General features: G+C 52.0%; 2 protein-coding genes across 3 annotated transcripts in view; one reads left to right on the top strand and one right to left on the bottom strand.

Annotated features, from left to right (window-relative positions):
- Positions 1-16,156: 16,156 nt before the first annotated feature.
- LOC121491009 (proline-rich protein 2-like) lies at positions 16,157-21,389 on the bottom strand. Its single transcript, XM_041755336.1, has 4 exons — positions 21,295-21,389; positions 16,928-16,964; positions 16,737-16,847; positions 16,157-16,624 (listed from the first exon to the last, which is right to left on the bottom strand). The coding sequence occupies exons 1-4, from the start codon at positions 21,387-21,389 to the stop codon at positions 16,157-16,159; spliced, it is 711 nt and encodes a 236-aa protein (XP_041611270.1).
- PACSIN2 (protein kinase C and casein kinase substrate in neurons 2) overlaps positions 16,289-22,833 on the top strand; it is a 135,326-nt gene continuing 128,781 nt past the window's right edge. Inside the window, exon 1 of one of the 2 annotated variants that reach the window (XM_041756615.1) lies at positions 16,289-16,379. The gene's annotated coding sequence lies outside the window, so the exon portion shown is untranslated. Of the gene's footprint in view, positions 16,380-16,637; positions 16,659-22,833 lie in introns of those variants that run through there. The other variant, XM_041756619.1, reaches the window with a different exon arrangement.

Here is a 22,833-nt window from a genome sequence, read left to right on the forward strand (position 1 = left end):
AGGGCGTGACCCCGGGGTCCTGGGATCGAGTCCCGCATCAGGCTCCCCGCAGGGAGCCTGTTTCTCCCTCTGCCTGTGTCTCTGCCTCTCTCTCTCTCTGTCTCTCGTGAATAAGTAAAATCTTGTAAAAAAAAAAAAAAAGAGCTGTATTTCCCAGGATATGTTCAGTGAGGTCCTGCTACCATGGCCAGGAAATAACACTGCCACCGTGTCACGGTTCTGTGTAGGGAGTCGCGAGAAAGTCACTGCTTTCTGAACCCCAGACTGGTTAAACCAAAATCAGGGCTTTCAAGATGAGAATGAAAACAAGCCCGTAGGAAAGCTGACTTACGGGCAAACCCTCGTTCGCACATGGGGGCCCCAGCCAGGCTGATCCCGGCTCCCCAGCCAGTGGCACCCCCTGCTCTCCCACTGAGCCACCCCATGTTGGAGGTGCTCAGGTGCAGCTGCGTCCTCCGGGGGACTGAGCAGAGTGGGGCAACACCCAGGCCAGCGGGAAACATCAGGACCCTTGTGTCTGGACCGCTGTTCAGGATGAGGGGAGCCCTGCGAGCTGCTTGGGGAGGGCCACGCACAGGTGGTTTCCCTCGGGTCTGGAAAGAGCACTGCTGCTGCCAGCGGGCCCGTCACCCAAGCTGGCCCAGTCGAAACCAGAGCAGAGAGGCTTCGAGACTGAGTTGCTGAGGTGGAGTCCCCTTGAGAGAAGGACCATGAGCTCCAAGGGCTGGGTCTGGGGGCTGCCCAGTTGCTCTCTTTCCCTAGGCCCAACCGTTCAGGTCTTCCTTCCACTGCATGGAACACCTCTGATGCCCTTCCTCTCTGCGCTGTTAGCCTGAGCTCCCTGCACCTGGCTTCTTCTTCTTTTTTTTTTTTTTTAAATGATTTTTTTTTCTTTTTTAATTTTTTTTTAATTTTATTTATGATAGTCACAGAGAGAGAGAGAGAGAGAGAGAGAGAGAGAGAGAGAGAGAGGCAGAGACACAGGCAGAGGGAGAAGCAGGCTCCATGTACCGGGAGCCCGATGTGGGATTCGATCCCGGGTCTCCAGGATCGCGCCCTGGGCCAAAGACAGGCGCCAAACCGCTGCGCCACCCAGGGATCCCCCCTGCACCTGGCTTCTGATGCTGCGACAGACAGCATTGTAACCTATAAGAAGTCACTCTGGGTACAGCAAGGAGAACCGAGAAGTGTTATCTAGATGACAGAAGGCGGTGGTCTGGAGAGAAAAGAGATGCTTTAGTAGTAGCATCAGCAGGACTTGTTGGGGGGATGAGTGAGGAGGAGGTGGGAGCGAGGTGTCAAGGGGGATGCCCGTGTTTCTGGAAGGTTCTTTCATGGCAGGGCTCTGCAGGGGAGCAGGGCTCAGGGGAAGGAGGACCTGTAGTTTTAGAGATATCAAACTTGAGGAGTCTTGGGGACACGCCAGTGGGCTGTCACACCGGGAGTCAAGGGGCTGAGGCTGGACTATGACACAGAACTGAGGGCCCTCGGCGGCGTGGAGAGGCGTGGAGACGGGAAGGCTACCCCAGCAGATGGCTTGAGGGCAGAGGTCTGCCATCCCAGGCTAGCCCCCAGGAACAGGCGGGGCACAGCGTATCATGGAAGCCAGGGGTGAGTGTTGCATGGGGTCATGGAGCTGAGACCCAGAGGTGCCCTGGGACTTCACAACCCTGAAGTGCAAGGTTGCAGCATGGCAGAGAGACCCACGAGGAAGCGGATCAGCAGTGTAGGCAAGTCTTTCAAGTAGGGGGATGAGGGAGAGAAAACAGGGAGGGAGCTCCCAGGGGGCTGTGCACCCAGCTAAAGGTCATTGCTTTAATGGCTTCACTCATTCATTGCACCAGAGTCACTGGGTGCTCACTGGGTGCCTGGCTGCTCTGGGTGCTGGGGACACTGCTAAAACAGAGGGGCCAGTCTCTGCCATGGTGGAGCACAAAATCCAGTAGGTGCTGGAGGAGAAAGCACCTCCTTGAACAGTTTTGCTGAGGTGTAATGCACATACCACGAATGCTCATTGTGAGTGTACACTTGAGTGATTTTTTAGCAAATGTGCAGAGCTGTGCAGCCACCACCACAAGCCAATTTTAGAGCCTCTCCGTCCCCCACCAAGATGCCTCATGTCTGTTTGCAGTAACTCCCCCTTCCTCCTCCCAGCCCCTGACAACCACTAACCTACTTTCTGTTTCTGTAGATTGGTCTTTTTTGGACATGTCATATAAATCCTACAATATGTGTGTTTTTGCCTGTAGCTTCTTTCACTTGGCGTGTTTCTGAGGTTGTAGCATGTACCAGCGTTTCATGCCTTTTTCCCGCTGAATGGTATTCCTGCGCACGGGTGGAGAGACCACGCCGTGTGTGCCCACCACCCAGCTAATAGCTAATGGCCCGCGAGTCGTTTTCACTCTGTAGCCACCGTGAGTAACGCTGCCAGGAGCATATGTGCAGTCCTTAGGGGGACCAATGTTTTCATTTCTGACGGGTAGGTATCTAGGAGAAGGATTGCTATATCACAGATAAATCAAGGTTTTTTTTTTTTTGCAAAGATTTTATTTATTTATTCATGATAGATATATATGTAGGGAGAGGCAGAGAAAATAAAAAAAAAATTTAAAAAAAAAAAAATAAGAAAAAAAGGGATCCCTGGGTGGCGCAGCGGTTTGGCGCCTGCCTTTGGCCCAGGGCGCGATCCTGGAGACCCGGGATCGAATCCCACGTCGGGCTCCCGGTGCATGGAGCCTGCTTCTCCCTCTGCCTGTGTCTCTGCCTCTCTCTATCTCTCTGTGACTATCATAAATAAATAAAAAAAAAAATTAAAAAAAAAATAAGGGAGAGGCAGAGACACAGGCAGAAGCAGGAGAAGCAGGCTCCATGCCGGGAGCCCGATGTGGGACTCGATCCCGGGACTCCAGGATCGCGCCCTGGAACAAAGGCAGGCGCCAAACCACTGAGCCACCCAGGGATCCCCTAAATCAAGTTTTTAAGAAACTATTCCCTGAAGCAGGTTGTGCCATCTTGCATTCCCACCAGCCTTGTGTGTGGTTTCGCTCTCTCCGTGTCCTCACCAACACTCTTTTTTTTTTTTTTAATTTTTATTTATTTATGATAGTCACACACAGAGAGAGAGGCAGAGACACAGGCAGAGGGAGAAGCAGGCTCCATGCTCCGGGAGCCCGACGTGGGACTCGATCCTGGGTCTCCAGGATCGCGCCCTGGGCCAAAGGCAGGCGCTAAACCGCTGCGCCACCCAGGGATCCCACCAACACTCTTTTTAAGGACAGCCACCTTCATGGATGTGAAGTAGCATCTCACTGTGGCTTTGATTTGTATTTCCCCATGACTTAATGATGACGAGCCTCATTTCCCGTGCTTGGGGAGCATGCACTTGTCTTCTTGAGAGAAACCATATTAAAGGGATGCATTTTTCACTGCTGGTAGGAGATGGAGACTTACCCTTGGTCCTGTGGTGGAAGGTTTCATTGACTCTTCTGTGAAGCCTTTACTGACTGCCCTTGTCTACACTGGTCTCTCCATTCTCTTAAAATTTAAAGATAAGTCAGATCATATCTGAGGCTTGATGCCCTCCAAAGGAACTGCCCCTGGATCTTAGAATAAACTCGAGCTCCCCACCTCTCTGACCTCCTCTCCCACTGCCCTCTCCCTTCTGCACCTGCTCATTTTGCTGGAACCGCGAGCCTCTGAGTGTGCCCCGCTCATCCCTGCCTCAGGGCCTTTGCACTGGCAGTCCCCTCTACTTGGAATTCTTTTCTCCTTGCTCATTGTGGGCTGGCTCCATCTTACTGCTGTTTGGAGCAGTCTAGCCCTTTCCTCTTTGAGAAGCTTTCCTGACCATCCTTTTCTAATGAGCCAAAGTCTTTTACCACCTTCTGTCTGTTTCAAAGCATGTTATCACTGTCTGGAATTATCTGAATCAGGTGTTTACTTCTTCTTTTTTTTTTTTTTTTTTTCCCTTTCTCTGCCACAAAGCCATCAGCAGGGCTACCCCAGCATTCAGCTGGCACTGGGCCAGCAATAACAGGCCCTTCATAAATGACAACTGGATGATGGGCCAGAGGGAGACTCAGGTGTCTGCTCACTTGTGACTGTCCTCACCCTCCACTCCTGTGGCTCTTCCTGCCCAGGCCTTTGCCATCCGTCCCCAGGCTGAGGTGAGGCAGAACTGGAGACCCGGGTGACATTCTGGCCTGCGTGGCCTCGACGGTCACCCGCTGAAGCATTTTTGGAGGGTGCTAGAGTGGCAGGTGCTGGGGGCATCGGCAGGCCAGGGCAAGACCAGACCATGTTTGAGGAATGGCTTAAAATCTGAGGAAATTTACTCCTAGGAAGGGATTTAAGGGTAACACAAAGTATTTGAGGGGGTGCAAGGTGAAGAGGAGTCATAGGCAATGGGATATGTAATGAGGGTGCCTCGGAGCAGAACAAGGAGCGGTGGGCAGAAGAAAGGAGGAGATAGATGTTGGTTTGGCTTAAGGAGGCCCTTTCCGGGGGCACCTGGATGGCTCAGCGGTAGAGTATCTGCCTTTGGCTCAAGGTGGGATCCTGGGGCCCTAGGGTCTGTCTCTCTCTCTCTCTGTCTCCCATGAATAAATAAATTATATATATATATTTGTATTTATAAATTATATATATATATATATATTTTTTTTTTTTAGGAGGGCCTTTTGGTTAGCACTGCCTAGTTCTGGAATGGTTCCTCTTGTGAGGTAGTGAGCCTCCTGTCCCCGGGAGAGTACTAGTCCCCGCGGTGTGATAGAGAGGACACACCATGGAGGAGGCAGCTGGAACAGGTGGCTTGCCAGGCCCCCCCGCCCCCAAACCTCTAGGAATCTGCTTGGCTGAAGGTGTGAGCTGCACTGTCCCAGCATTCAGAGGTGCCCTAGGACTTTGATCTGGTGCTCCTGGAAAGGGAGAAAGCGCCCTTTCAAGGCAGGGGGAGGACGGCGAGCAGTGTGCGTGTGCCAGCCCGGGCACTGGGCAGCAGGGAGAGGATGTGCCCCGTGCCCAGGCCCTGAGAGTGAGTTTTCCACCCGCCTGCTGATTTGTGGAGTATCCCCCGGCCCCCGGCAGGTCGGCCGTTGAGGGCAGGGGCTTGTTTCATTCACATCGGCATCCCCAGTGGTGCTCACAACAGTGTCCAGCACTTAGCTGGTGCTCAGTAGACCTGACTTCCAAGCCTGGCTCTAGAACCCGAGTCCTTGGGAGAATCCATGCGCCTCCCTGGCCATGTGCTCTCAGCTCCTTGAGCTTTCCCAGTCGGCTTCCTCGGTCCCTCACTGTGAGTGGTGATGTGAGGGTGACAGTCATCCCTACCAGCCAGCCGGTGTCTCAGTGGCGATGATCACATGTCGTTGTTGGTGGGCCCCTCCGTTCCCACTCTCCCCTGGGCAGGGAGTTGCCAGGTCCCACCCAGTGGCCTACGGAGAAGAGCACTCTGGCAGGTGGAGGCAGGTGGTGGGAGGGCAAACTCCGGCTGACAGAGGGCTGGGCGGGGTGAAGGCTGAGTCACAGCCACCATAACTGAGGGGTGTGTCCTGGTGATCCAACACTCACTTCCACTCACTTCCGGCCAGGAGGGTGCTGTGTGGCTCATGCCTCCAGGCAAGGGAGCCCAAACAAAGAGGCTTTGAGAAAGAAAGTAAACAGGAGGACAAGTGGAAAATTTCAGCCACCAGCCACCTGGGAACCCCCTTAGCTTGAGATGATCTTCAGAGCACCAGCTCCCCACCGACACATGGCCCAGCCTGTCCCTGGCCTAGAGTGGCGTTCTGGTCTGCGAATCCAGGTGACCCTCCAGGTACCCCCTTCGCAGCCATCCGTGCCCCCATGGCCCCGCACTGTCTTCTCCAGGACCCCGACTCAGGCAGTGCCCACAACCTGGCATGCTCTTCAGCTCGCACGTCCACCTGCTGAAATCCTGCCCCTTCCCAAGACCCAGTTAAAACACCATGTCCTTGAGACTTCAAGCCGTTTTCTGATGCAGCACCTGCCCCGTCCTCTGCTGGCCCTTGACATTTCAGGCCTTGGGGAGCACGCCCTGCAAGTCTGTTGGTGTTCCACACTTCCCTTCTGCTCCCCTCTCTCTCCCACACTGGATCATCTTCCCTTCTCCCCTCTCCCGGCTTGAATATGGCTCTGGTGGCCTCAAACATCTTCATATAACTCCACACATATTTACCCAAATATGTCACAGGTGCTTTTTCTGATCTCACAGTTCTATGACACAAGAGTCTGTAAATACGAAATGATTGCCCATCGAAAAAAATACATTGCCGCTTCTTGGTACTTATCCAAAGGAGCTGATGACTCAGGTCCACAGAAAAACCTGTGCGTGAACGCTCACAGCAGCTTTACTCATAATTGCCAAAACTTGGAAGCTACTGAGATGTCCTTCGGCAGCTGAATGGATACACTGTGTTGCGTCCAGATAACGGAATATTATCACAGATAATAAGAATTGAGCTATCAGATCACAAAAAGACATAGAGGAGACGTAAATGCACGTTGCCCAAGTGAAAGAAGCAAATCTGAAAAGGCCATACACTGTGTGGTTCCCCTCCATGACATTCTGGAAAAGACAGAACTCTGGAGACCGTGAAAGACCAGTGGTTGCCAGGGGTTGGAGGGAGGGAGGGCTGGGCAGGCAGAGGATGCAGGATTTTTAGGGCAGTGAGACTATTCTGTATGACACAGTGAGATGGACACATGTCATTGTGCATTGGTCAGAATCCATCGAATGTTCGACAGGCTGAGTACTGCAATCTGCAGTTTGGTGGGTAGGGATACTGGTGCATCAGCTGTAACAAATGCGCCGATACGGATGTAAATAGTGGAGAGATCTCGGGTGGGGGAAATGTGGGCAGGTGGGAACTCCGTACTGTCTGGTCAGTTTTTCTGTAAACCTAAAACTGCTCTAAAAAAGTCTATTCATTAAAAATAAAAGAAAGCACCACTTTTTTTTTTTCTCTCTCTTTGGCACTGATGTGAAGGTGTTCCTCCTTCGGAGACTGCTTATCTCCCCTCCGTGTGGTTCTTCTCTTTTTTTCCCTGAAGGCCTGAGCCACAGGAAAAGCTCCAGGAGCTTTGGCTGTTTCCTTCCAGGCCCGGTGCTCTAGGCAAGAGGTTTGCACATCTGCACATCCAGGGTTTGGGGCGCAAACAGTGTCTGAGTCCCAGGTAGGGGGCTCTGGGGCCCTGGCAGCCCTGGTTGGGCCCATGGAGCGGGGCTCTCACAGCCACAAAGGCGGGCAGAAATGGCTGCTTCAGATCCTGCCATCATCCTTCCCTTCCTTGAGTTTGGTTTGTCACTTCTCTGAACCTTGATTTTCTCATCTCTAAATGGAGAGGATCATTCCTACCCAACAGTTGGGAGGATTAAAATCCATTCCTGGACCACTTCCTACTGTCAGGCATGGGCATGGCTCCTCGCCTCTGTTCGGGACGGGAAGGCCCATGTACTTAAAACATGTCCAACCTGAGATTTGACAAATGAAGAGAGCAGGAGAGTTGCAGGAGACAACTTCTATGTTCTCAGGAGGCGGTTTCCACATTGCCTTCTGGAAGAGTCCAGAGTAGGGCCTCCAGGGAGGAGCGGTGTCTGGGAAGGCACGTGAGCCATTAGTCGGCAAGGAATAGACAGTAGGAACCAAAGCAAGAAAGTTGGAGAGAGCACAGCAGGGCAAGTGCCTGGAAGCCGCCTCTGACACCTGCAGGGCTCCAAGGCCAGTGCTCAGACAGGCCTCCAGACCAAGGACACCAGCCAGTGACACAGCCCCTGCTCCCCCTGTGCCCTCTCTGCTGAGAGGCCCAGCATGGTCTGGGGGAGTGCGAAGCCAGACAGAACCATGTGACCTGGGGAAAGTCACTTTACCTCTCAAACCTCAGTTTCCCCAAGTGCTCAGTGGGATTGTTGTGAGTTGCTATCCATAAACCACCATCATGGGGCCTGTTAGTACGGAAAGGGGTCATTTGGGTGGCAACCATGATTCTTATTGGGGGCCGGGAGAAGCCAGGACCATTTGAACCCCTTGGACCTTCCCTGGGTGCCTCAGTCGGTGCCCATCATAGGCTGACAGAAGGCCCCACCAACTGCACGAATGAGGGAATGGCAGCTCTCTCCCAAGATCTGGTCCCAGGGAGGGCCTGGCTTGCTCTGGGCGCAGAGCAAGAGTGCCATGACCTGTCATTAACCCAGGCCCGGCTGGGCGGGCAGGCTCTCCCAGGAGCCCCTGTGATACTCTGGTGGGCCTCCGTGGGTGCACCTGCCCCAATCTGAACCCCCAGCCACAGGCTGGAACCAGCTGCACAGAGAACAGAGTCGTCACAGCAGGAAGGGTGCGTGTGGAGCCTGCCAGAGGGACCACGGAGGGGGCCTCGGCCCTGCTGTCCTGCACCCCAGGCCCCCCAGGAGCAGCCGGGCCCCAAATGCCTAGAACGTGGCTACCAGGAGCGTGCACTTGGCAGGATGCTGGATTCAGCCCCGGCCAGGCGCCCCTGACCTTGGTCTTAAACCAAGGGGAGTTGTTCGCCCACAGCCTTGAGGAATCTGTCTGCTGCTGACCTCAGGCCAGCAGCCCCTCACTCCCACTGCCCCCGTATCCTGCCCCTGAAATGCGTCCTCCCAAGGCCTGCTTCTCGTCTTCGAGGATCTGCTCAAACTCTGCTTTGCTCAGGAGCGACCCAGGACCCCCAAGTGTTTGCCCCGGGGCCCTCAGGAGCCTTGCTCACAGCCTGCCTCCTCTGGTCCGCCGTCAGCAGGAGGTGCTCACAAGTGGGGAATGCATATTTTTCATTCATGCCTCACTTGGTCCCCAGTATTAGGTGTCTGCTGTGTCAGAGGGAGAGGTAGGGATAGTGTGGGGACAGAATGTTGGAGAAGGAGCCCTGACCATAATGACTGGAAAACCTGTACAACTCACCTGACTTTCCTGGGCCTCTGCGTCCTCACCTTACAAGGAGGGTAGGACTCACCCGGTCGTCCTTTGGGGTCTTCTGGCTTTGATCCTCTGTGGTCCAAATGCTCTCCCCAGCCTCTTCCTGCCAATCTCTTCCTGCCCTGCTGCCTGCCCGGTACTGCTCACGTGAAGTCATCACCCCCGGTGCTCACTGCTTATTCTCACTTTCTCGTCCATCATTCACACACCTGGGGAAGAAAAGGAATATTCCTGAGTCACACACACTTCTGAGGCTGTGCCACATGGCGTTCATAGCTCTGGGTCCGTTGATTCAAAACCATTTGTCCTCACCCTGGCAGCCCCTGGCTTGGATCTCTACTCTGCCACCCAAACCCGGAGAGAAAGTGGCTGCTGTGGGCTGCCCACCAGGCAGAGGAATTGCTTGAACTTGGCATGGAGGGTCTTGGCCTTGCCCCCCTTCCCCCCCAGTGGGGCTGTGTGGATCGGAGGGTGGTTCTGAAGTGCTGTTCTCAGACTCGGTTGGCGGCTCCCACGGAGGGAGAAGGGGGACACGGGGATGAGGCGGAGGCAGGAATGGAGCTCGGGAGGAGCAGAGGGCCGTGGGAGTGGGAATGCGGTCGGCAGGGTGGGGTGGCCTGTGAGAGAGACGGCGCCCACATTCCTCCGTGGGTGCTAACCTGAGCGAGCGAGGCCACCTCCTGTGGAACGAGGTCTGCTCTCCCGAGCAGCACCCTTTGGCTCTGCTGCTCTTGGGCCAGGGGTGCGGGAGATGGAGAAGCAGCTCGCATGTCCCTTTGGGCCTGCCAGGCTCCCACCCGCCCACTCTCCCCTTGTCAAACCAAGGCGTGGATCTGGCGAGCAGGTGCACGACGGCGTGGGCTAGTACCAGCTCCATGGAGATGGCACCTACTGTGTGCCTGGCACTGTATGAAGGATTTTTCATCTATTATTGAATTTATTTATTTTTAAAATATTTTATTTATTTATTCATGAGAGACAGAGAGACAGAGAGAGAGGCAGAGACACAGGCAGAGCGAGAAGCAGGCTCCCTGCGGGGAGCCCGACACTGGACTCAATCCCAGGACCCTGGGATCACGCCCTGGGCCAAAGGCAGACATTCATCCACTGAGCCACCCAGGTGTCCCCGTCTGTTCTTGAATTTAATTCCCTAGTGGCCATCTTGTTATTGGGGGTGAGCCAGCACTCCCCCGTCCAGATGAGGACATTGAGGCTGAGAAGTGAGCTGACTCTCCCAAAGCTGTATCCCCAAAACTATGCTAAAGAATGAAGTCTCTCAAAACAGAAGGAAAGCAAAGCAAAATGCAAAGAATGAGGAACCTCTGAACCTGTGACTGAGTCCTAGGCTTTCCTAATTGCTGGTGGAAAAAAAAAACAAAAAAAACTTTTTAGTAAAAGATTAAATAGCCCGTGTAGCACAGGCCTCTCCTCCTTTCTTCTGACGCTACCGAATGACCAGGACCCAGTTACACATTAACCAGAGTGGTGGTTCCTTGGGATCCTGCCCTCCCGCTGATGTTTCTTGAACTACTGACTACTGCAGTGATGGGGGTATTCTGACACATAAAATCCTGGGCCTGAGACCATTCCACCAAGAAGTGCTCCACCCACCCCAGGTGAGAAGGTGTGGCCACCCCTGAGGCAGAGACCTGGCCCCCACCTCCAGTGTTTCACAGATGGTGATTGAATGTGTCAAGGACAGACACATGGACACAGGTCCTCTGGTCACAGCTGGTCTGGGGGCCAGGAGGAGCCCTCGATGCCTCCCCACTGTCTTCAAGTTGCGTCTTTATCTGTAGCACTCTCCATGAATCTTGTGTAGCACTCTCCATGAATCTCCATGATCCCATGTGATCAATAGCAGCATTTTATGGGTGTGCTTTCATTTTATAATGTAATTATGGTATACACCTTCCTTTACAAGTTGACATTCATAACATTCATCTGTTACAAAAGGGCAAAGTCACTTTTTTTTTTTTGGAGGCACATTTTGAGACCAAGGTTTTTAAAAAAATTAGCTTGGGTGTCTAATTTCATTTTGTATCAAGGAAATCTGGAATCACAGAAGTAGTTGCATATGGTAATACTGTGAAACAAAATAAAACAAGATTTTGTTTTACAATCACAGGATGCCCTTTCATTTAGCTGATCCGGGAGCCCGCCAAGGGAAAGATGATACTTTGGATTCAGAGTGGAATCACTGTTGGCATCCAGAACTTTCTCATCCTCCTGAACTGTGGGAACTCAAAGAGGGAGTGTGGGAGTGAGTGGATATGTTCATCTGAGGGGAGGAAATACTTTACGATGTAGTACATAAAGTCTAGGCATTGTTAAGTGCTTCCTTCAAAGTTTCAAAAGGTTCACTTTCATGGATTGGTTTCCTTATTGTCACCTGTTCCATTTTGGTAAGAATGGCGACACTGTAACCTTGAACCCTCTTCCCCCCAAAAGAAACCCACGAGCCTTGGCACTTAGAGAAGAATCCTTCAGGAATGGTGCTTTCAAGCCTTGGGAGGCATAAGAACCAATTGAGGAACTTGTGGAGAATGGCTCCTGATGCAGGGTGTCCTGGGGACGCCCACTTTGGGAGATGCTGTCCGGTTGGTGTGACCACATCCTGTTGACTTTGCGTGGGCCCAGGCTCCAGGCCTGAGTGTCCTGCCCAGCAGAGTTGTCGTAAGTGCAGCTGTGAACTTGATGGTATAATTGTATGAGAGCAGACGTGCACAGGCCAGAACGAAATGAAACAAAGCGAAGCAAGAAAGGCCAGGATAATTGCCTCCTAATCAATGACACATTTGCAAGGAATCCAGATCTTTCTACAACTTGGCAGGGAAGAGCTTCATTCTGAGGTAAATCCAGACATGTGCTCCTCTAGCCACAACAGTTAACACTTTGGTGGCTCTAAAGTATTCATAGTTGATACAGAGGACCTCTTGCATCTGGCTTATTTGATCACAGTTAAAATTTTTTATTTATTTTTAGTATTTAATTTTTTTAGATTTATTTACTCACGAGGCGCACAGGGAGAGAGGCAGAGACCTAGGCAGAGGGAGAAGCAGGCCCCCTGCGAGGAGTCTGATGTGGGACTTGACCCCCATCCCAGGACCCTGGGATCACAGCCCAAGCCGAAGGCAGACGCTCAACCACTGAGCCACCCAAGTGTCCCCATACTTAAAATTTTTTTTTTTTTTTTTTTTTTTATGATAGTCACACAAAGAGAGAGAGAGAGGCAGAGATACAGGCAGAGGGAGAAGCAGGCTCCATGCACCGGGAGCCTGACGTGGGATTCGATCCCGGGTCTCCAGGATCGCGCCCTGGGCCAAAGGCAGGCGCCAAACCGCTGTGCCACCCAGGGATCCCAAATTTTTTTAATGATCAATATATCCTGAGGCACTCTTACAAAATGTGTGTGTGTGTGTGTGGGGGGGAGAGTGCCTTAGAAACACTCAACAAATGATAACTATGCCAGGATCCATCCTAAGAGCAAGTATGGTCTCCCAAATCTTTGAGGTTTCCCTGAGCACTGGATTCTACGTTTATCCCTATTTTACAGTTGAGAAAACAGAGACCTGGAATGGCAAAGTAACCTGCCAACACCCATAGCTATTGGCTGCTCAGATGCCTTCCCCACCTTATTTCCCCTCATGCTTGCCATGCTCTGGCCAAGCAGAACCCTCCTCTCTTCCTGGAGAGCAGGTTTTCTTGCCTCTAGGTCTTTCCTAGTTTCAGTTCACTTTGGCTCATTTAAATACCACTGCCTCCAATTTTGTTGCCCTCCCCCTGGAGGGTTTCTGGTTCTCGAGGATCCCTGCTGGCCGTCCATTGGGAGGTCTCTTCTAGACTCTGTGTCTTTGCCCAGTCTTCTCAGGAGGAGAAGCAGGACCCAGGTCCATCCCTCCCTGAAATGCCAACTCCCCCCTCCCGTGCCCTCCATAATCTAAATACTGGGGTGAGTGAATGTCTGTGGCAGATTTTGACTTTTCTTCCTGAACAAGGAACATATATGTGTAAGAAAGACTATTTTAGGGACACCTGGGTGGCTCAATGGTTGGGCGTCTGCCTTTGGCTCAGGGCGTGATCCCAAGATCCAGGATCGAATCCCACATCGGGCTCCCTGCGTGGAGCCTGCTTCTCTCTCTGCCTATGTCTCTGCCTGTGTCTCTCATGAGTAAATAAATAAAATTTTTTTAAAGACTATTTTACCAGCAATACAAATGTATCTGGGTGGTTTTTTTTTTTTTTTAAGATTTTATTTATTTATTTGAGAGAGCATGAGCAGGTGGAAGGGCAGAGGGAGAAGGAGAAGCAGACTCCCAGCTGAGGAGTGAGCCTGATGTGGGGTGCAAGCAATCCCAGGACCCTGAGATCATGACCTGAGCCCAAGGCAGATGCTTAACCGACTGAGCCGCCCAGGTGCCCCTGGAGAATGTTTTCACCTCAATGAAAATGTTTTGACTTGGGCTGTTTATCCAGGTTGCTTAGTGGGGAAATGGCTGATAAAGGACTACCTGAGTCAGCCTTGGTCCCAGACCCCAGTAAGGCATGTTTTGTGGAGAGGAGGGAGCAAATTGGCAGTTGGCAAAGTGTGACCACATGTTAACTGCTGAGATACTGAGCGCTCATACCTGCTCTCCATGCTTTTGCTTTTTTTTTTTTTTTGCAAAAAAAAAGCCCTGTGGGATGGGCTCTGTTATCACCCCCACCCACATCACAGATCAGGACAGAGAGAGGCAGACTGCTATAGTAACTGGGCCAGGGCCCTTCAGTGGGGAAGGGGCAGAGGCAGGATTGGGCTCCAGGCCAGTCTGAATATCACTGAAGGAGGCTGGACACAATATTGTGAAATGTTTGTGGGGATCCAAGTTGGGATGATTACAGCTGGCAAAAGTGGAATTCTCTGGAAAAATACCCAGATAAGCTGCTGGGATGGAAGGCAATGGTGTCAAATTGCTAGGTGCAAGAAAATGAGAGAGGAATTTTGGTTTTGTCCTAATGTTAGGAGTGAATTGGACAGTTAGGGAGTCAGGGCCAGGGTCCCCAACAAGAAAATATAGTCAGGACAGCTAAGATAATATAGCCCTGACACCCTGCGCTACAGCTTAGTGGGACCACACTCACATTCTGCTTTGCAGCCCTTGCAGAAATGACTTCTGCAAAATGTCCTAAAATAAGACAATTAACCACAAAAGCATTTGTCAATATCTTGGGCAGTGGGCAGTTAGGACCTAAGCACCCAGATGTCAGGGAAAAAAAAAAGTGGACATTAACCTAATAGATAGACAGATTCATGTCCAAAGGCCTGATGGGCATGACTCAGCACACACCTGATTGCTTAAGATAGTTCTGCAAAAGAGCTCATAAAACCCCCTAAACTTAGAACTCCTCTTGGGAGCAGCCCTCTCCGTGGGCCCCCCTCTCTCCCTCTCTGGAAGTTTTATACTTTTGCTCAATAAAATTTGCTTGGCTGCCCCCACTCATTGTCTGCTCTACCTCTTCATTCTTCGAAGCAGGGAGACCAAGAGCCACGGGTGTAAAAGGGAACACAAATCCTTTCCTAAGAAGGAAAGAAAGAGACCAGAAAGGAGCCGATGTGCAGAGGCTGGAGCGCTGCCTGGGTCACGTGGCAAAGAAGTGACTTTTGGGACTAGGATGCCAGAAAGGCTCAGGAGGTGTCTTGTTGCTGGGCAGTGCCAGGCTCGCTGCCTCCCCGTGGTGCTCCGTCTGCGGGAACCTCTGCCAGCCTCACCAGTGCTTGGTGGGAAGGGGCATGTGTGTGCGCGTGCGTACCAGGAGAAGGGGATGGGGGCGAGTGTGTGGGGATGAGCAGGAGGCTGGAGGCTCAGGTGGCCGGCACCTGTCCAGGAACCTCTAACCGCAATTGGATGGTAAGCACAATCGAACAATTTAACATTTGTGTCCTGAGCTGCGGAACAGGATGTCAGGGCCATATTATCTTAGCTGTCCTGACTCTATTTTCTTGCTGGGGACCCTGGCCCTGGCTCCCTAACTGTCCCACTAACTCCTAACATTAGGACAAAACCAAAGTTAACAAATTAGCAACGCCATTTCCCTAACAGTTTGGAAAGTGAAAAACCACTCTCTTTCTTCGTGGACTCTCTCAGTTCCTATCCACAGGTAGTAGAATCCTACAGTCCTCACCATGCTGTGTCCTCCTTTCCCTCTGACCACGGTAGTTTAAGCATTTTCCGGTATCACTGCACTGTGCTCCTGACTACTCTCCAGGCAGGTGATGTGGAACCAGCATGGGCCTGGGTTGGAGGGACCTGGTTGGCTGGTTTGTTTCTCTATTTTAAGGACTTGATTTATTTATTCATGAAAGACACACAGAAGCAGAGACACAGGCAGAGGGAGAAGCAGGCTCCGTGCGGGGAGCCCTGTGCAGGACTCACCCAAAGCCCCGGGTGAAGGCCCTGAGCTGAAGGCAGACGCTCACCCACTGAGCCCCCCGGGTGCCCCCCCCCCCCCGGACCTGGTTTCTGATCTGGCTCTGCCGTTTGCTCTCTTTACTCCAGCCACCCACCCCTCCCGCCCTCCCAGCTGCCCGGGCTCAGGCTCCAACTCCCCCCCCCATAGTCTCATCACCTCCAAGAGGACGGCGGGGGGCAAGGCTTGGAAAGTGCTAAGGGCAGCGCTCCGCGAAAGTTAGCTAAGTTAGCTGTTTTTTTACCCTTTATTCTCTCTGTAGAAAGGGGCTAATACTTCATCAGTCAAGGTCTGGTAAGAACTAGAAGTAAAGTTCATTGTGCCGTGCCGGGCCCTCCTATGCCCTCCCTGGCGGCCCCGTCCACACACACTGTCTACCCGGCTTAGAATAAGCGGCTCAAGAGGGATGGACGCTCGTGGCGGGAATCTAAGGAAGCCCTGTCGACATCGGCTTCCCCGAGTGCCCCCAGGAGAGGAAACTTTCAGAACGACTACTTCCCCAAAGTCCCGGTCAGGTGAAGTGCTGCCCTTCCGCGCCCCCGGCGCCCGGGTACCAGCAAAGCCGCCCGCCTCCGGGCCCACCGACCGAGGCCCAGCCTACCACCGCCCGGGAGCCACCCGGGGACAGTGACCCCCCGCGCCGCATCGGGCGGTTAAGTAGGCACTCCCCCTTTGATGGACAGGAGGCAAAGCCAATGGCGCTCGGGGGGAGGTCCTTTCGCGCGCCGGGGGGCGGGCCGCCTCCGAAAGCCCTGACCCAATCAGGGGAGCCGAAGGGGCGGTGGGGCGGGGCCCGGCGCCAGCAGCCAATGGGGCGAGCGCGGCGGGCGCGGCGGGGGCGGGGCGCTCGGGGCTGGCGGCAGCGGCGGCCGCGGCGGGGCGGGGCAGGGCGGAGGAGCGCGGCCCGAGCGAGGGCGGGAGCCGGAGACGCGGTCGCGGCCGGAGCGGGGTGCGCGGCGAGTCGGGAGGCGAGCGGCGGCCGAGGTGAGGGGCGCGCCGCGACGGTTGGGGCGGCGCGGGGGCGCGGGGGCCGAGCCCTGCCAGGCCGCCGCGCTCCGCGCCCGGTGGGGGGAAGCCTCTGCGGGCGGCAGCCTCTGCGGGCGGCGCGCGGACTTCCTGTCGCCGTGGGAGGGGGCGTGTCCGGGGCCGCGGGGCGGGCGGGGGTCGCGGGGGGAGGAGGCGCGGGCGCGCTCCGGGGCGGCGGCGAAGCCGAGGGGCTCCGGGGGCGGCTGCGGGAGCGGCGCGGGAGCAGCGGTGTGGCTGGTAAGCGCCCGCGGGCGGGCAGGGCAGGGCCGGGTCCGGGGGGCGGCGGGGGCGGGCGGGGCACAGCCGCGGACGAGCCTGTTTGGGGCGCTTTGCCGGCCGCCCTCCATTTCCTTCCTCCCCTCGGTCGGCGCGTCCCTCCTGGCGCCCCGGGGGTCGGGGCGGCGAGGCCTTCCCGGCGAGCAGGTCCTAGGGCCGGGGACGCGCAGGGGAGCTGGGGCCGTCGGCCCGTGCCGCTCTCGGAGTTCCCCAGACTCCCTGATGCTTACAAACGCGGGCGCCTTCTCTCCTCTGGGGTTTCGGAGCCTGCCAGGGCACCGGAGGGGGTCCCGGGCTGGAGGGGTAGCGATTGCCACTCCGTAATTTCAGTGCTCGGGGCTCCCCCCAGAGAAGGGAGAGTTTCGTTTCGGAGGGAGTTGGTCGGGAGAGCAAGTGCGCAGCGTCCTTGGGGCCCGCACAGCTGCAGCCCCGGAGGATGCTGCTCTCCGGTGGGGGGCCCAGGGAAAGATGGCCTTCAAGGTGGGGTGCGCGTAAGCACTTGGTCTTCCCTCCTCTACTGCAACTGCCCTCTGTGTTTTTGCGGTTAAGGGAGGGTAGGCTGCCCAGAATCTCCAGGGCTACTCATTACACTGTTTACCAAACACTCCCTGGCTACCCTGATGAAAATCAAGAGAAGAGCTAAAAGAATTCAAACCTGAGCTGCTGACGGTGAGCTCACAGCTTCCTTCCCTCCTCTACAGTTATATGCCGGAGGTTCTGTTTTAAACCTCCTGGGGCTGCCAGCCTGGAGCCCTGGGCGTGGAGACCAACCAGGTGGGCGCTGCTGAGCGCCAGCCCTCCTGTTCTTGCCCCAGATGTTCTTACTCCACTTGATTCACAAGCCTGCTTGCAGCCTCCACGTACAGGCATTGAATAGGAGCCAGTGCAACTTGGGTTTCTCGTGATTCACACGGGAAACTTATCTGTGTGCATTTAAACTTAATTTGGAGCTTGGCAATCAGTCTCCTTGATGAGGTTATACTAGTTCACATATGAGGCCACTAGATCAAACACTTTTTTGCGGTGTGTGATTTTCTTGTGGCCATTGTCTTCAAGCTTTAAAGAAACTGACCGGTAGGCTGCTGATATTTATTACTTGGGAAAGTAACCTAACACAGAGGAGTAGAAGAGCGATTAAGTCTGCACTCTTGATTCACTTTTTGGGAGAAGAATAAAAACTCATTTCAGTGGAAAGGGCATGCTCAGCTCATGCTGTTTGGGAACTGGAAGTTTATTACTTTTAGTTTCAAATATATGAGAGGTCATAATGCTTAAATAACCGAAAAGTATGCCTATGTCAAAAACAATGAGTTTTGGACATAGCCTGCCACAGGGAGATGAGCTTGTCTTTTCCTAGTCCTGGATGCCCAGTGCAGATCTCTGACAGCCAGACCATTTCTCAGGTGGGAGCTGAGGGGCATTTGCTCTTTATTTTTTCATCTTCTTCTCTGTTCACTTGAAAGTCTGCGTAGACTGGATTCCTGCTTCTGACAGGGTCATCCATTGATTCCAGGATGTTATAGAATATCAAAAGATTTCAGTGATTCCTTAATAACAGTAATAGTGCGTTGTGTTTAGAGAATGGGTAGCATTTACCAAGTGCTTTCTGGCCACCCTCACCTGAACCTCCCAGCTGACTCGAGCCTGCCTTATCTGCCATCAGATTGTCATGGCCGCTTTGCAGAGGCCACCTTAGATTATGGGGGTAATGACTACATTCATGTGAGCTGTAGTGCTGGCTCAGTTTTTTTCCCCAATTAGGTTGTTTGGAACTGCAGAGGCATACCTGAGAGCAGTGCAGCAATGCCTCAGTTATGAAGTCAGTTTACATTCCACAGGTAGAGACCTTTCTTTATGGCCCTGGCAATGATCCTTCACATATCTGAAAGCATCTTAGTGGCTGAAACCTGACTCCTGATGGGTCCCAGTGGTGGTCTCTGGGATGGCTCTGTAGGAATTCCTTCAAATATTTAGTATTCAGATGATTATGTTCTGTCTGCTGACCAGAGACAGTCTTAAAAGAGGAATTCTCAAAGTATACTCAGAAGTATTCTGTGCCATGCAACATTCTTGGCATATGTGTAGTTCCAAAGATAACTATTTGAAGGACAGTGGCCATCTAAGAGCACATGTGTTGGTAGTTTGATTAAAAGCATGTAAAACAAGTGTCTACTTTATGTATTATTGACTTCTTTTTGTTCCCATGATTGCACATTCGTTTGCTTAATAAAATAGCACCATGTAATCTCTTTTATTTTCTAGAATAAAATCTTTATTTTGTTTGTAATTTTTTTTAAAAGATTTTATTCATTCATTCATGAGAGACACAGCAAGGCAGAGACACAGGCAGAGGGAGAAGCAGGCTCCCTATGGAGCCTAATGCGGGACTCGATCCCAGGACACCAGGATCACGACCTGAGCCAAAGGCAGATGCTCAACCACTGAGCCACCCAGGTGCCTGTTTGTAATTATTATTATTATTATTTGTAATTATTTTTAAAGACTTATTTATTTGAAAGAGAGCCTGTGCACATGTGTACGGGGCGTGGGGTAGGGTGGTAGGGAAGGGCAGAAAGAAAGGGGAGGAGAGAGAATCCCAGTAGACTTGGTGCTGAGCGCTGTGTCTGATGCAGGGCTTGATTCCATGACCCTGAGATCATGACCTGAGCCCAAACCAAGAGTAAGACACTGAGCCACCTCTTAATTTTTTAATTAAAAATTAAAAATTAAGGCCTCTTAATTATTTTTAAAGATTTTCTTTAGCCTCCCCCTCCCCGGCTCCACGTTTTGCCTCCCCAGGCAGGACCTGAATTTACAACCCTGAGACCGAGACCTAAGCTGAGATCAAGAATCAGACGCTAGACCAACTGAGCCACCCAGGTGCCCCTTAAAGATTTTTTTTTTAAGATTTTATTTTTACTTATTTATTCATGGGAGACACAGAGAGAGCCAGAGACACAGGCAGAGGGAGAAGCAGGCTTCCTGCAGGGAGTCTGATGCAGGACTTGATCCCAGGACCCTGGGGTCACGCCCTGAGCTGGAGGCAGATGCTCCACTGCTGAGCCATCTAAGCGTCCCAAAGGTTTTATTTTATTTATTTATTTTTTAAATTTTTATTTATTTTTATTTATTTATGATAGTCACAGAGAGAGAGGCAGAGACACAGGTAGAGGGAGAAGCAGGCTCCATGCACCCGGAGCCCGATGTGGGACTCGATCCCGGGTCTCCAGGATCGCGCCCTGGGCCAAAGGCAGGCGCCAAACCGCTGCGCCACCCAGGGATCCCCTCAAAGGTTTTATTTTTAAGCCCTCACGCAATGTGGAGCTCAAACTCACAATTGCAAGATTAAGAGTCACATGCTCCACTGACTGAGCCAACCAGGTGCCCCGAAATCTTTATTTTTTAATTGAGATATATTTGACATATATTTGTGTGTATTTCGTTAAGCAAATTCAATATCAGAAAATCATTGGAGTGTTTCTTGGCTGCAGGCACTGAACTAGGTAGAGAGAAGGATACAGAAATGAAGAAAATGCCGTCTCCACCAGGAAAGACCTCAGCAAGAAGCCTTGAGAAAGCTGAGGGTAGAAACTTTGCTATGAGTTTAGCAACTGTATGTGTGGTGGCTTGTGTAACACACTCTGTGGCTGTTTGAGATTTGTGTGGTGCTTTTCCTCCCTAGAAATGTGGGATGGTGGAGTGGGAGGATTGTGGATGGAGATGAGGAGCCCTGGGCCTGCCTTTCCCTCACTAACCTCGAGGCCTAGGACAGTCACATATCTTAGGGTCTCAGTTCTTATATTTGTAAGATGAGGGGCTGAGAGGTTCTTCACCTTTTGAGAATCTGATAAAAAATGTGGGCTCCTTCGCAGAAAGCACGCAGTTTCAGAGGCCTGGCCCAGATTGAAGACTACAGGACTGCCTCATCTCTAAGCTCCCTCTCATCGCTGATATTCTGTAATCCTATTTTCTCGGTCATCTTTGAGCTAATAATAATGATGACTTGTATTTATAGAGGACACATTCTAAAGCATTTTCACCTCTGGGTTTTTGTTCTTAAAACGTCTGGGCAGCATGGGTGGCAATGGATATTCCTTCTTGTGATGATCAAAGGGGTACAGGCAGGGTGGCTACAACTCTGGTGGAATTACACAGCCAGAGGCTTGTCCTGGGACCAGAACTGGGGTACCTGATTGCCAGCTTGGGGTTTTTCCATTAGGTTTTGCTTCCTTGGTGGTTGTTGTTACGAGTTATGTTTGCCAGTGTAAATATCCCAGAATGTGTCACTTGTAGAGAAAACTATTTGCTCATCTGCTGAAAGGGCTGTTTTTTTGTCTGAATTTGGATCACTAAACACCTTCCTGCCTGATTGTCAAAAGGATACTTATTTTGTTTTTGTTATTTTTTTCTTACCATATTTTTCATAGGGACATATTTGTAGGAGTTAGGTGCTTTGAGCAGACTTGTTTAATGTTTATTGATTAAAGGGTACATTGAAGTGATTATTTCTCAGTTGCTTAGCACTTGAAGCAGTTGTAAAATAAATGTTAAGTGAAAACTCCAAATGTTGGACTTTTCTATCCAAATGTGTACTTACAGATGAGACATCCCTTGCGGCCTGTGAGGCTCCTCTCTGGGCCGATAGCCGCTGGGTGGGTTTGAGAGTTGGATGTGGATTATGCCAATGACCATGACTATCCAAGAGTGGCTTCTTGTCACCTCTGGCCAGATTCTAAGTATTGTAGGGACTGATTTTTTTGTTTATTAAGAGAGCACAAGAGTCTCAGCTAGAGCTCATGTATGCAAAAGAACATGGAATTTTAAAGACTCACAGATGTTGGTGGTTTGTTACTGATGAATCATCATAGTAAAGGTGATTTGAATACTCATGGAAATATAGGATGGTGGTATACAGTAGGTATCACTCAATGTGGTGTGAATCTATGTATGGTCCTGTCTTACTGTTATGTTACGTCTGGTACTATTATTCATTGTCCAGACATGGATAAAGGTATTTGTTCGTTTCACAATGCACTTCTGTAGGATACCTGCAAGAATGAGGCAGATATGCACGATCTCCCTGACATTGAACAGAAAGCTTGGCGCCATATGTCAGCTTCCTTAAATGCATTGCTCCCCAGCGAGAGGAATTGGTAGAGGCTAAAAGCAGCAGTGAATTCTGAGCATTAAGCAGTTGAAAGTCACCAAAAAAATAGAAGCCTGGTCAGGAAATGAGGCTGTTGGAGGACAAGGCCCACAACGAAGGGTAAGCATCAGGTTGCTGCCACCTTGCTGGGATGGTGTCCAGTTAAACACATGATCTGCCATAATGCCTTCTTCGTTAGCTCTGCTGGTATTTACAAGCCCTACTCTAACCAGGAAACTTGCATCCTTAGATTGGCTCTTCTCTTCCAGTAGCTTCCTGCCTGTGATTTAAATATCGGTAGAGTGGCAGAGCTGTCACTTGTGAACTCCATTAGGCTGCCAATGTTGAAGTGCCTGCTTTTTATTTTAATTTCACTCCTGAGGGGCAGCTCAGGTGGCTCAGTGGTTTAGAGCCACCTTTGGTCCAGGGCGTGATCCTGGGGACCCGGGATCAAATACCACGTCGGGCTCCCTGCACGGAGCCTGCTTCTCCCTCTGCCTGTGTCTCTGCCTGCCTCTCTCTCTCTCTTTATTCATGCGAGAGACAGAGAGAGGCAGAGACACAGGCAGAGGGAGAAGTAGGCTCCTAGGGAGCCCGATGTGGGACTCAATCCCAGGACTCTGGGATGATGACCTGAGCCGAAGGCAGACACAACCACTCAGCCACTCATGTGTCTCAGGTAGCTCATTTTTATTTTATTATCTTATTATTTTTAAATTAAAAAAAAAAGATTTTATTTATTCATGAGAGGCACAGGGAGAGAGGCAGGGACACAGGTAGAGGGAGAAGCAGGCTCCCTGCGGGGAGCCCCATGTGGGACCTCATCCCACGTCTCCAGGATCACGCCCTGGGCTGAAGGCGGTGCTAAACTGCTGAGCCACCCAAGCTGCCCTCAGGTAGCTCATTTAACAAGGATCACTGGAGGTGCCCCTGGAGGCTCCAAGATTGACGTCAAAGTTTCCAGGAAGCAGTGGCTGCATTGGAGCAGTG

Source organism: Vulpes lagopus, chromosome 5 (assembly GCF_018345385.1).
Source record: "Vulpes lagopus strain Blue_001 chromosome 5, ASM1834538v1, whole genome shotgun sequence".
NCBI lineage: Eukaryota > Metazoa > Chordata > Mammalia > Carnivora > Canidae > Vulpes > Vulpes lagopus.

Coding starts and splice junctions, on each gene's coding strand:
- LOC121491009 (XM_041755336.1), bottom strand. CDS start 21,389: ATGGTCATTGGCATAATCCACATCCAACTCTCAAACCCACCCAGCGGC. Junction 16,848..16,927: donor GAGAGAAGGCGCCCGCGTTT/GTAAGCATCAGG, acceptor CCCCGGCCCTAG/GACCTGCTCGCCGGGAAGGC. Junction 16,625..16,736: donor CGGCAAAGCGCCCCAAACAG/GCTCGTCCGCGG, acceptor CCGCTCCCGCAG/CCGCCCCCGGAGCCCCTCGG.